Source organism: Mycotypha africana, assembly GCF_025528875.1.
Source record: "Mycotypha africana strain NRRL 2978 chromosome Unknown BDF20scaffold_11, whole genome shotgun sequence".
NCBI classification, from domain to species: Eukaryota; Fungi; Mucoromycota; class Mucoromycetes; order Mucorales; family Mycotyphaceae; genus Mycotypha; species Mycotypha africana.
The window spans coordinates 1,121,389-1,133,539 of NW_026515735.1; the positions used below are offsets into that span (position 1 = coordinate 1,121,389).

The 12,151-nt window shown below is 39.7% G+C and overlaps 4 protein-coding genes across 4 annotated transcripts; 3 read left to right on the plus strand and 1 right to left on the minus strand.

Annotated features, from left to right (window-relative positions):
• Positions 1 to 970: 970 nt before the first annotated feature.
• BDF20DRAFT_916651 (chitin synthase-domain-containing protein) lies at positions 971 to 4,541 on the plus strand (the record flags this gene model as incomplete). Its single annotated transcript, XM_053084480.1, has 3 exons — positions 971 to 1,681; positions 1,767 to 2,103; positions 2,209 to 4,541. The coding sequence occupies 3 exons, from the start codon at positions 971 to 973 to the stop codon at positions 4,539 to 4,541; spliced, it is 3,381 nt and encodes a 1,126-aa protein (XP_052932512.1).
• Positions 4,542 to 6,461: 1,920 nt separating this feature from the next.
• Positions 6,462 to 7,681, plus strand: BDF20DRAFT_826778 (uncharacterized protein; the record flags this gene model as incomplete). The annotated part of the gene is made up of 2 exons (XM_053078109.1): positions 6,462 to 6,852; positions 7,041 to 7,681. 2 exons carry the CDS (start codon positions 6,462 to 6,464, stop codon positions 7,679 to 7,681), a joined length of 1,032 nt encoding a protein of 343 aa, XP_052932513.1.
• Positions 7,682 to 9,080: 1,399 nt separating this feature from the next.
• On the plus strand, positions 9,081 to 11,069 carry BDF20DRAFT_916653 (uncharacterized protein; the record flags this gene model as incomplete). Its single annotated transcript, XM_053084481.1, has 9 exons — positions 9,081 to 9,291; positions 9,420 to 9,672; positions 9,754 to 9,776; positions 9,846 to 9,891; positions 9,960 to 10,260; positions 10,357 to 10,561; positions 10,635 to 10,729; positions 10,803 to 10,836; positions 10,930 to 11,069. 9 exons carry the CDS (start codon positions 9,081 to 9,083, stop codon positions 11,067 to 11,069), a joined length of 1,308 nt encoding a protein of 435 aa, XP_052932514.1.
• A 164-nt stretch (positions 11,070 to 11,233) lies between these two features.
• Positions 11,234 to 11,940, minus strand: BDF20DRAFT_894251 (40S ribosomal protein S27). Its single transcript, XM_053082389.1, has 4 exons — positions 11,916 to 11,940; positions 11,603 to 11,711; positions 11,404 to 11,514; positions 11,234 to 11,336 (listed from the first exon to the last, which is right to left on the minus strand). The coding sequence occupies exons 1-4, from the start codon at positions 11,919 to 11,921 to the stop codon at positions 11,308 to 11,310; spliced, it is 255 nt and encodes an 84-aa protein (XP_052932515.1). The 5' UTR covers positions 11,922 to 11,940; the 3' UTR covers positions 11,234 to 11,307.
• Positions 11,941 to 12,151: the final 211 nt, after the last annotated feature.

Below are 12,151 nucleotides of genomic sequence, written 5' to 3' on the forward strand. Positions count from 1 at the left end.
TCTTCAGTGGGTTGAGGTTGAATCAAACCTTTGTTGGAACACATCGTCATATCATAAAAAAGTTGTCAATCCTATTGCAAGATAACGTCAATAAAACCATTGTTGGCGACTTTTTTTTACTGATAGAGACCCATTTATTGGGTTCGATTGTATGTCCTCCTTCATGCTGCTTGGATATCACTGAATAATGGAGTATCCAAATTGATATCCAAAATACTATAAACGTTTATAAAAATATTTTTCAATAAATAAATTTAAAACGTTTATTGTCCATCAAAAATTGTAAATCGTCTAAAATGTGAGCTAAAATACTTTATTGTTGAACCTGATCTTTTTTTAATTTCAATCGCCGCTTTCGTCGCGAAAAATGAAAGACAATTTCTCCTAATATAGTATCAAACTGGGAATAAGCGTCAAGGCCATGGATGGGCAATAAATAGACTGTGGCAAGTATTTGGTTATTTATTTTTATCGTCTTTCCTTTTTTTCTTTTTTTTTTTTTTTTTTTTTTCTTTTTTCAAACAACATAAACACACCCATTTTTTCTATATTTAAAAAAAAAAAAATAACTGCTTTTTTTACCCGACCTTTTCTTATTACTGCCTTTCTTTTCTTTTTTGACATTCTTTCTCTTGCACACCCACTCCCTCCTTTTGTGCCTTTACTGACGCGAATACCTGTATTTTGTGTGCTGTATACGTGTATCTGTATTCATCTGCGCTGTGGTGTGTAGTTCAATACAAAAAACGATAACCCCCAATTTTATATATTAATTATATTAGAAAAACATATATACTTACCATACATACTACTTATTAATTCTTGCCTCTTTTAAACTACCATCCTATTTATTTTGTTTTTCTCTTGGCTTCTCTCTTTTTATTTGCGTCCTTTCTTTTCTTGACCTTACCCTCTGTTCCATAGACAACCTTGTGCGACCCCATTGAACTCGATTACTTAATACACGCACATGTCTTATTCAAACTATAATCACCCTCCCTACAATGCCAATGATAATCCACGGTCCCATGAGCATAGTAGACACGGCTATTATCAACAGCATCCCAATTATACAGACCATCACCACTACCACCAGCATCAGCACCACAATGGTATGCTGCATCCGAATAGACCACCGGTGAACAATATGGCTGGAGGCCATCATCATCCTCCTCCTCCTCCTCCTCCTCCTCCTATCCCACCACAAGGCAATCATCATCCTTATCATAGAAGTAATACAACCATCAATAGATCAAAATCACTCACTAGACCAGAAAGACAAAGACCACGTCAAGGTCTTATTCATCATAACCAACAACCACAAGAAGACGGAGCGCCATCTCATCCCGGCCTAAACCATCGAAGACCGCCTGCCTCCTACAACAACCCTCACCCTCGTGAGAATTATAATTACAATCAGCAACCCATGTCAGATAATTTACAAGCCCAATTGGCCCAACAAAAGAAACAACTCAACATGCCCTCCTCTGTCAGCACAGACAGCAGCAGCAGTGTTCTCGAACCCTCCCATAAAAACCCAAAAAAGGAAAAAGAGCCACCTGTATTGACAAATTGGTGGGCATGGGTGGCTTTCCTGTGCACATGCTGTATTCCCAATATCATCATTCGTAAATGGTTTGGCAAGACAAACAAAGGTATGCAACAGGCCTGGAGAGAAAAAGTAAGTAGACAACGGACTGCCGATCAATTTTTTGACACTTTTTTTTTTCATTTCGGGTCTAACCTTTTTTTGTTTGTTGAATTAGGTTACTTTGTGTTACTTGGTGCTATTTTTATGTGCTATACTGGCTTATGTCACTTATGGTTTACACTTCAATCTCTGCCCAGCCAATAACAGATACAGTCCCTATTCGGCATTGGATGAGCATGGTCAACGCCAGCCGTTACCAAGAAAAGATGTCACTGTGTTTGGTCGATTTTACGATTTTAAAACCATGCAACACTATCTTCAGAAGCAATCCGTTGATTTAACCGACGATTTTAAAGGTGTAGAACTAGGTCCTTTATTCGATATAGATACCAATAATAACTGTGCTGCTTATCCTGATGCGAAACCCCCTTGTTCAGTCAAGAATGCCGATGGTAAGGAGGGGAGCCAGAGAAAGGGTTGTGCTTTTCGTGGTTTTTTTTTTTTTTTGTGGGTCTAAAATTTTTTTCTATTTTTTTTTTTTTTTTTTTTTTTTGCAGGCAAGAAATTACAAAAGCCTGATGGCTCTTGTCTCTCTTATAAGCAATTGAACAAAAAGCTTAAAAGCGATCATTATCTCAGTTTCGATTGGCAGGATGTACGATCTAACGATCAAAGCATGGCCAATTCCAATTTAGCCGTCGTCGTCAATACGATCGTCGACCTTTCCAGCTATTTCGATACCAACAAGCCTATCTTTGGTGACAGTGTGGATCGTGCCATCCGTCAAACACGCGGCAACGACTTGACCTATGCCTTACTCTATACTTCGGAGGGTAAAAAGGCACGTGCTTGCATTGAATCAAGATACGGTGTCGGTACGGCTTCTCAAGAAGATGGTAGCTGTATTGCCAATAATATCATCATGACCGTCATGTTTGTCGTTATCATCATCATCATCATCATCCGTTATTCCATGGCTCTTTTGTTCCAATGGTTCATCTCTCGTCGTTTGACAAAGCCCGGGGGTCGTTCCAATTGGCTCGCTTGGCGTTCCATCAAGGGTGGCAACGACGATCCTGCCAATCACATACCGGGCCCTTACAACAATTACGGTCCCCTCCTGCATGGTTCTGTCAATTCCCTCAACTCTGCGGCTCTTCAACACAACCACCACCACCACCACCCTCATCACAGCAACAGTCATAGCTTCAGTAACAGCGTCAGGACGAATAGCACAGGCCCCAGAGCCGCAGGCGATCAGGTCGCTTTGAACGGGGTGCAGACCGACATTGTCGATACAGAACTCTACACCGTCATGCTGGTCACTTGTTATTCTGAAGGCGAAGAAGGTCTGCGCACCACCATGGACAGTTTATCCAACACGACCTACTCCAATAAACACAAGATCTTCTTTGTCATTGCCGACGGTCTGATCACGGGCGCGGGCGAATCGCGTTCCACCCCCGATATCGTGGTCGACATGATGGATTTGTCGCCCGCCATGGCCAACCCCAAGGCGTGTTCGTACTTGGCTGTCGCCGATGGTGAGAAGCAGCTCAACATGGCGAAAGTGTATGCCGGTCATTACAACAACACGCCTTGTATCACCATCGTCAAATGCGGTACCGAAGAAGAACAAAAGGGCCCGAAACCGGGCAACCGTGGTAAGCGTGATTCCCAAGTCATCTTGATGAGTTTCTTCCAACGCGTCATCTTTAACGATCGTTTGTGTGAGCTGGACTATGAAATCTTTTGGAAAATGACGTGGTTGATGAAGGGTGTGACGCCAGACAAGTTTGAACTGGTCCTCATGGTCGATGCCGACACGCAAGTCTTGCCCGACGCCCTGACCTACATGGTGGCCGCCATGGCCAACGACATCACGATCATGGGTCTCTGCGGCGAGACGCGTATTGCCAACAAACGAGCGTCCTGGGTGTCCGCGATCCAAGTCTTCGAGTACTATATTTCTCATCACTACGCGAAAGCCTACGAATCCCTGTTCGGTATGGTCACTTGTTTGCCTGGCTGTTTCAGTATGTATCGTATCAAAACCCCCAAGCACGGCTCATGGGTTCCCATCTTGGCCAGCCCGGACATCATCATGGACTACAACCAGAACGTCGTCAACACCTTGCACGAAAAGAACTTGCTGTTGCTTGGCGAAGATCGTTTCTTGTCGACCTTGATGCTGCGCAACTTTCCCAAGCGACAAATGATGTTTGTGCCTCAAGCCCGTTGCCGTACGATCGTGCCGGACGAATTCAAGGTGCTGCTGTCGCAGCGTCGTCGTTGGATCAACTCGACTGTGCACAACCTGATGGAACTCGTTCTTGTCTCTGATCTCTGCGGTATCTCGTTCCTGTCCATGCAATTCTCTGTCTTTATCGATCTCATCGGTACTTTTGTCCTGCCTGCTGCTATCGTCATGACCGTCTACCTTATCGTGTCGTCGGCTGTTTCCGGTCATCCCGAATGGCAATCGATCGGTCTCTTGATTGCTATCTTGTTCTTGCCTGCTATTTTGATTGCCATGACCACCTTCAAGTTTATCTACGTCCTATGGTTACTTGTCTATTTGATCGCCCTCCCTGTCTGGAATCTCATCTTGCCCATCTACTCTTTCTGGCACTTTGATGATTTCTCATGGGGTGCTACCCGTATGGTAGAAGGCGAGAAGAAGGGTGATTCTCATGGTGACGCCAGTGGTAAATTTGACTCCAAGAAACTCATCATGAAGAAATGGGAAGATTGGGAAGCTGAACGTACAGGAGGTCTTCGTCAAGACCGTAAATTCCCTCTCAAGACACCTGAAGATAGTCTTGTCCAATATGATGCCAATTATAGTCCCAAGTCACCTTACAGTACTACACGTAATAAGTATCTCTAATCCTTTGCTTCCCCTCGCTTTTCTCTTCATTTGTATAACAACTACATACACCCTCTATTTTTTTGCCCAAAAAAAAAATTGTATATCCTTTTTTTTATTCAACTCATTGTTATTTTGCATCTCTCTGCTCTTTACAACGCTTTTTTTTTTTTTATATATATACATATATGAATAGATAGATTGTTTCTATAGTTCATTTCTCTTATCAGCATCATCATCATCATCACCATTATCATCATCATTGACGGATGATTTTGTATTTTTAATTTTTTTTTTTTTTTGAAAAAAATCAATAAATAAAACTAAATTGTACATATTATTAAAACCACTTATGCTTTGTATGTTACGCGTGCATAGAGGCGCGTCTAGACTCTGTTGAAGACCCCATGGGTAAAGAAAATGAAATGATACTTTAATAAATTATCACATAAATTGCAGTGTCAAGAGAGGAAGGCGTGAGGGCGGGGGAGGGGAGCCTCATCAAGATAGCTGAGTTTTCGTCTGTTGGTGGTTGGTTGGGTTCTTCCATTTCAAACAAGCATCAATTTATGTTGTTTTTAAACAAGCAATGTACTTGCTGTACCTGTAAGACCAAGGGACCATTCATGTATCCAACGCATACATAAATATCATTTTATTGTTGTTGGGTCAGTGGCCATCAGTAGAGTCATTGTTTTAGGTGAGTCAATCCTATCTTTTGCTTCAATCTACTACTTTATTCATTCCTCTCAAATAACTGTTCATGCTTTTTTTTTATTAAGGATAAGCAACCTGAATCATTGCATTGCAAGACAACAGGAACCACTCCGAGACAATATAATAAAGACGACGATTTTGGAAATCATTTCATTCTAAACAATTTGCTTTGAACCCATACATGTATTGGCAAGGCTAGTATTACTTGTAGACCCCAACTTTTATTTGAAAAAAGGGAAACGCATGCTGTATAGAGTGCATCTACAACTAGCATTATAATCCATTCTTTAAGATACAATAAAGAAGTTTCAGTTTAACAACACGTCTATCCGCGATGTTGGGATGCGTGAACAGAAGCGCCACATGATTCATATTATCGAATAGGGTTGATAGAATGGCGCTTTCATTGATTTTACCACTCTTTTGGCCCATTTTTCTGTCTTGGTCAATGGGTGCTATTCAAAGATCCCTCCCCCCACACCCTCTATTGATCAACAGTAACTCCATATGCGTTAGAAGCTAGTCATAAATTAACACCACGAATGAATAGAGGTTGGACTGCTCAGATAGAAATCTAGCTGATGCGTACATAGAGACGACAGATGCTACTTTTTCTTTTTTAACCGACATGAATGTACTTTGCTGTCCATCGTCAAAGAAAAGGACGAGTTGTCATTCTCGCTCTTACGGAGATAAATACAAAGATACAAGATAACCTCTCAATAATAACAGTGTTCCTTCACTTGATGAAATGTTTCAAATGATCCACAATTGCACGTAAAAAAGCAATACTCCTTGATCTAAACCACTTTTCTCTTCCCTACTTTAGCTATCATCACCAGACGTGCATGGGATCCCCTGTTGAACGATTCGACATAGAGTAAAAAGTAAATTAAAAAAAAAAAAAAGCCTTTCTATCTCACTGTTTGTATTAGACGATCAAGAAACAGGAAAGTTGACGTGACCAAGCCCATATCTTATTGGATATTCTCTCGAGGACAGGAGCCCAAAAGAGGAAGAGAAAAACGTCACTCATCGCAGAAAGTTTTTTTTTTTTTTTTTTTTTTTTTTTTTTTTGTTTTCCCTCAAATCAAATGATGAACAAAATACTCTATCCTGCTCCATTGACAATATTCTATTACAATAGGAACGTGAGCTAGTTCCCGCAGCCTTTTTCTCTCTCTCTTACTTTACCAATTTCTGTACGTTTATAACATCAACCCCATGGCCGCATCCCTTCTTCGTAACAACAACAACGAAAGCAATACCCCGTCATTTCATAAGGGCGTGAGTGACGATACACACAATAGTCGTTTTATTCAATTCATACAAAATAGTACCGTCGCAGATGTTTTGAACATGGTGAAGCCAGATCAACCGTATGAATTATTCGACTTGCCATTGACGGCAACCATGGAAGAGGCTTTTGATTTGCTTTTGAAACATGACATCTTATCTCTTCCCGTATACCGACTCGAGGACAATAACGAAAAGAAGTATATCACCTTTGTAAGCGCATTAGATTTATTAAAGCTCTTGAGCACCAAGGTAAATTTACCCATAAAACTTTTCATGCATAAAATTTACCCCGTAATACAAAGCGGGTTTATCCATCGTATTCTAGTGTAATCATCGTGAGAAAAAACAAGCGACTAAACCGGAAACTTTTCTTTTCATGGAACCATGACAATGGCTGTTAGGTAACCGTGGAGAGTTTGCAGGAAAATGATCATCATAGTAGTAGTCATAGTAACAGTCGTGGGAGCCATAGCAGTGATACCTTACTGATGCCTTTGGGAGAAGTCATTGCCATTACAAAAGAACCTTTGACCGTACTCGCTCTTTCTGATTCTTTAGCATCGTTACTAAATATCTTGAGCGTGCAAGGCACACACCGTGTTCTTGTCAAAACCCCACAGCAACAACATGTCGTGTTATCACAAATGGACCTGATCCGCTATTTCCAAGCATCCAATCATCAACTTGGTTCTCCGATTTTAGACATGTCTGTTTCTGAAATGAAGTCGTCGCCCGTCCATACATGTCTCACTTATAAATCAACAGCAGCAAAAGCCTTTCTTACGCTCACGTCAGATGACTCTATCAGTGCTTTACCGTTGATCGATGATACCAACCAATTGGTAGGTGATATCAGTGCTCAAGATATACGTGGACTGAACAAAAGCCGTTGGTCCATATTGTCAAAACCCGTCATGATGTTTCTGAAAGAAAGATACGGTGATAATGAAGAAGATAGACCACAGTTATTGACGTGCCATGATAAATTCACATTATCGCAAGTCATGTCAGCCTTTGTTTTACGTAGAGCACATCGACTATGGTGGATGGATTTTGAGACAAATGAGTTGAAAGGAATTATCACATTGACGGATATTTTGTCGACTTTTGCACAGGTCGCAGCAGCAGTCGGTGTGTCTTTTTGAAAGGAAAAAATAGTGATTTTTAGCGACTGAATAAATAGGGGCATTTTAAAAAATAAACTCCATTGCAGAGAGGGGCCCTTACAGCGACATAATGCGTAGTAAAACCCACAAGTTAGTATTTTAAATGGAATGATAGAAAAGTAACTATTGAAACCACGTATCAGCCATACTCTTTTCCCTTTGTTCGTCATACTTAAAGGAAGCGCTGTAACGTATTAAAAAACAACCAAGGTCAACGTAGAGGAGCCTTGTATCGTCAACAACACAGATTCCGCCTTTACGAAACAGTGGCTCTAAAAAAAGAAGCTGATGACTGTGGGTTTGAACTAGAATTGCATTAGTAATAAATGTTTAATCTAAATGTTCTAATCCGAACAAGAACAAGATATATATTCTCCCAAAAACAAGCCTTATACCAGCATCTTCAAGTTGCTTACAAAAAAAATATAAAATAAACATAAAAATAGAAGCCGCCGCTTCCTTATTAAGCCTGTAAGCATGATAAGCAACGAGTCATTGACGGAACTTTTAAACCCGTAGCAGCACGTTGTAAGCCTTCTTTAGCGCAATGCTAAAGTGAACAATTGATACCTAAAGCATGGTCCAGAACACAAAAAATGCTATTCAGAGAAAAGTGTATGGTTAATTACAAGAAGCTGAGATGTTTGGCTAAATAAGTTCTAATTGCTGAGCGTGTGCCTGATTTACTGAAGAGAGAATGGATGAGCAGAAGCGCTAAAATTTGGATCTCGAGTAAGCCATAGTCAGGGCTAACAACTAGAAGAGATGCAACCAATCTAAGGATGCTAAAGCTTGTCAATAAAGTTACGTTTAAAACGAAAAGGTCCTCAATAGTTCTGTCATAAAGAGAGATATAGCAGATATTCAGGTAACAAGCTTCAAGAGAATATAGAGAATGGATTGATACTGGAAAGAGATAATGTTTCCTTAAATGTATAGCTACAGTTTCTACCGTACTTTGCTGATATATTCTAACAAATAAGGAACACAAATAGTTAATTTGACAGAACCTGTAATGAAGAATGGACAGGCTTGATGTCGTACATCCAACTGAGCCACGAGAAAAACCTGGCGTTTATTCTTTGTACTTATTTTGGCGGATCAAACTTTTTTTAAGATACCACTCTTGACTCATTCATTTCCATCTGATAAAAAAGATGCGGGCACTGTTTTTTTGATTTTGACGGACTCTCCTTTTTTAAAAGGCAATTCCTTATACATAATTTGCATAAGACAGAAAATACCGTAGTATCCCTTTTCTTTTTGAACTCTTGTCTTTTTCCTTTTTCTTCCTTCTTTCTCTCTTCTTGGTGACGTTTCCCTTTCGTCGCTCTCTCTGTCTAAAATCAATCGGAACATCTTTATCTTCCAACTGTTTATGCTAAAGAATTCACTACTGAGATTGTCGTCTTTGTTCTTAATCCAACGTGTGCTTGGACAACCTTTATCGCACTCCTTATCATCGTTAAGCAATCAACAACAGAACAGTGTACCTTCACAGCCATTCACAATCTCTTATGAATCGCCAGAATTCTTCGAAAGATTGTTGTGCGTCGCTTTCCTGGTCCTCTTAGGCGGTGTATTTGCAGGTAAAACCAAACCCTGAAAACACAAGTGTAGTCATCGGATATGCTAAAGATATCGATCTTTTCAAACTGACCCATATACAAATTTGCTTCGTTTCTTTTTTGGCAAATTTACCATCAAAATCTACTAGGGCTGACGATCGGGCTCATGGGGTTGGATCAAACCAATCTGTATGTGTTAATTGAGTCAGGAACAACCAAAGAGAAAGAAAACGCCAAAGTGGTTCTTGATCTGCTGGATAGAGGCAAACATTGGGTTTTAGTGACGTTATTATTGGCCAATGTTATTGTAAACGAAACTCTACCGATTATATTAGATGGAGTTTTTAATGGTGGATGGCAAGCCGTAGTAATGTCAACTGGATTGATTGTTATCTTTGGCGAGTAAGTACCCAATGAGCTGAAGATAAACTTTTTGAGATATTCACGGGCTTTTTTTTGGGACTTTTCTGCATACATAAATAGAATAATACCACAATGTGAGTCAAGTAAAATTGTAAAAGTACCACAGTGTTGAACGTTACTGAATTATCTGAATTCTCTTTCTTCATTATCAGCTATATGTGTTCGTCACGGCTTAGCTATTGGAGCTAAAACAGCAAAGTAGGTTCTCACTATTGTGTCAATCACTGCTTTTACAGTAACCTCTAAAAAAAAATCATCCTTCATAGCGTCGTGCTTGTTTTGATGTATTTGATGTATCCTATTGCCTATCCTATCGCGTTAATTCTGGATTTTTTTCTTGGTGAATCGCACGGAACAGTGTACAAAAAGGCCGGATTGAAAACCCTCGTCTCTCTTCATCAAGCTGTGCATCCTTCTGATGTGGATGCACTGACTTCCGATGAAGTAACCATTATCGGGGCAGTTCTAGATCTCAAATCTAAGCCTGTATCATTCATTATGACGCCAATGAATGATGTCTTTACACTTTCCACAGATGATATTATGGATGCAGAAATGGTAGATAAGGTAATAGGTTTATACATCAGTGAAAAGGAAAAAAAAAAAAAAAAAAAGGTTTACTCCTTATTCTTACTTGCAAGGATCTTCATGCAATATAAATAGATATTGACAGCAGGTTATTCGCGTATACCAATACATACACCTGATAACAAAGATAGCTTTATTGGTATGCTGCTGACAAAGCTTCTAATCACATATGATCCTGACGACAATATGCTCGTAAATCAGCTACCACTGAGTACATTACCAGAAACAGGTCCAGATACTAGCTGTCTTGATATATTGAATTTCTTTCAAGAGGGCAAAAGTAAGTTTGCATAAAGCCAGTTTTCTATTTGAAGTAATGTGAACGTCATTAAACGTACTCTAAAAACTTATAGGCCACATGGCGCTTGTAACCAACTGCCCTGGCGAGAATAGAGGCGCATTAGGTGTGATAACTCTAGAAGATGTTATTGAAGAATTAATAGGCGAGGTAATAACACGTTCTGACCGGACGACTTCTTTTATCTCGACATCTTAACATTGACAAAATTCTGCCAACGTAGGAAATTATTGATGAAACCGACGTATATATTGACGGTAAACTAGGCACACTATTTGAATAGTATTATTCACCCATTCCATTGACGCTAACTTATCTTTTCGTTGTTCTGAAAAATTTTCCCCTGATAGTCCGTAACAAAGTACGGGTAGTACGTCGACAAATGGCAAGCAAAAATTTTACTCATATGGCAGCTCACAATCGCAAAAGAAACGCAGATGAGCAAATCAGCTTTTTCGTCGAGAAGTCAACCACATATGGTGCTATATAAACCTTTGTATACCACAAATTGATAACCTATCATCAATATAACGCCCTAACATATCCACGATAACCTCCCCCCCCCCAAAAAAAAAAAATCCATATCAACGAAAAAATATTGCAGTCAAACAGAGCAATTCAAGACACGATTGCTTCATTTGAGCGCCTGATATATGTTGTTTACTATTAAGGCGAAGTGTCCTTCCGATTTATTCACATTGTAATAAAAACATAAGGTGAAAAATTGCTTAATTGGCCTTTCTACGGAAAGAGCAACCTAAATTAAAAAGAAAAGAACTGATTAATAAATGCACGAAAAATATCCCACTGAGTTGTTATATTACCTTCGGTCAAACGAGCACGACCACCAGTGGGTTGGCAAAGGACGGTACCGCAAGAAGAGCACAAAACAACGGTTTGAGCATGGCTGAAGACAGTGCTGATGTTTAAACAACCTGAACATGTCGCAGTAAATAAAGGTAAGATCTTTGTTTCGAGTACTTTTCCTGCGCGATTAAAAAAAAATGACATGTGTCGACTTACCAGGACACTTAACATCCATGAAGTAGGAGTTGGGAGATTGCACCAAGCGCTTGAGCTTGTGAGAACGCTTCTCGTGTTCAACAGAGGGGTTCAAGAGATCAACAGCCAACTGTAAAATAAGTCGATGAACATTAATCCGTTAGTGTTTGATTCTCTTTAGGTCGATTGAATGACAATCCATAACATTTTTTATCAATCCTTTTTTTAAAATCCATCTATCATTCCCAATCCATCATTGATCTGATAATACATCCTCTATCGTCTATATAGACAATGTACATTGCTACTCTTATACAATCAGCTTATTACTTACAGTCATGTTCAATAAGTGATCCTACGCAAAAAGAAGGAAGGATGCCAAATACAGCCTAACGCTTTGCTTAACCCAACCACCAGACTGAAGAGGCAGAGTGAAAATCCACACACCAGCCAACTCTCGCGCTAACAAGGGTTCGGTCCGAAGAAGAAAGAATTTTGTTTTAGAGCGGAGTGGTTCAAATTTGACAAGTGTTGTAAATTAACTTACAAAAAAAAACCAAAAAACAAACT

Coding starts and splice junctions, on each gene's coding strand:
- BDF20DRAFT_894251 (XM_053082389.1), bottom strand. Junction 11,515..11,602: donor CATGGATGTTAAGTGTCCTG/GTAAGTCGACAC, acceptor CGACATGTTCAG/GTTGTTTAAACATCAGCACT. Junction 11,337..11,403: donor TCGTGCTCGTTTGACCGAAG/GTAATATAACAA, acceptor TTTTTAATTTAG/GTTGCTCTTTCCGTAGAAAG.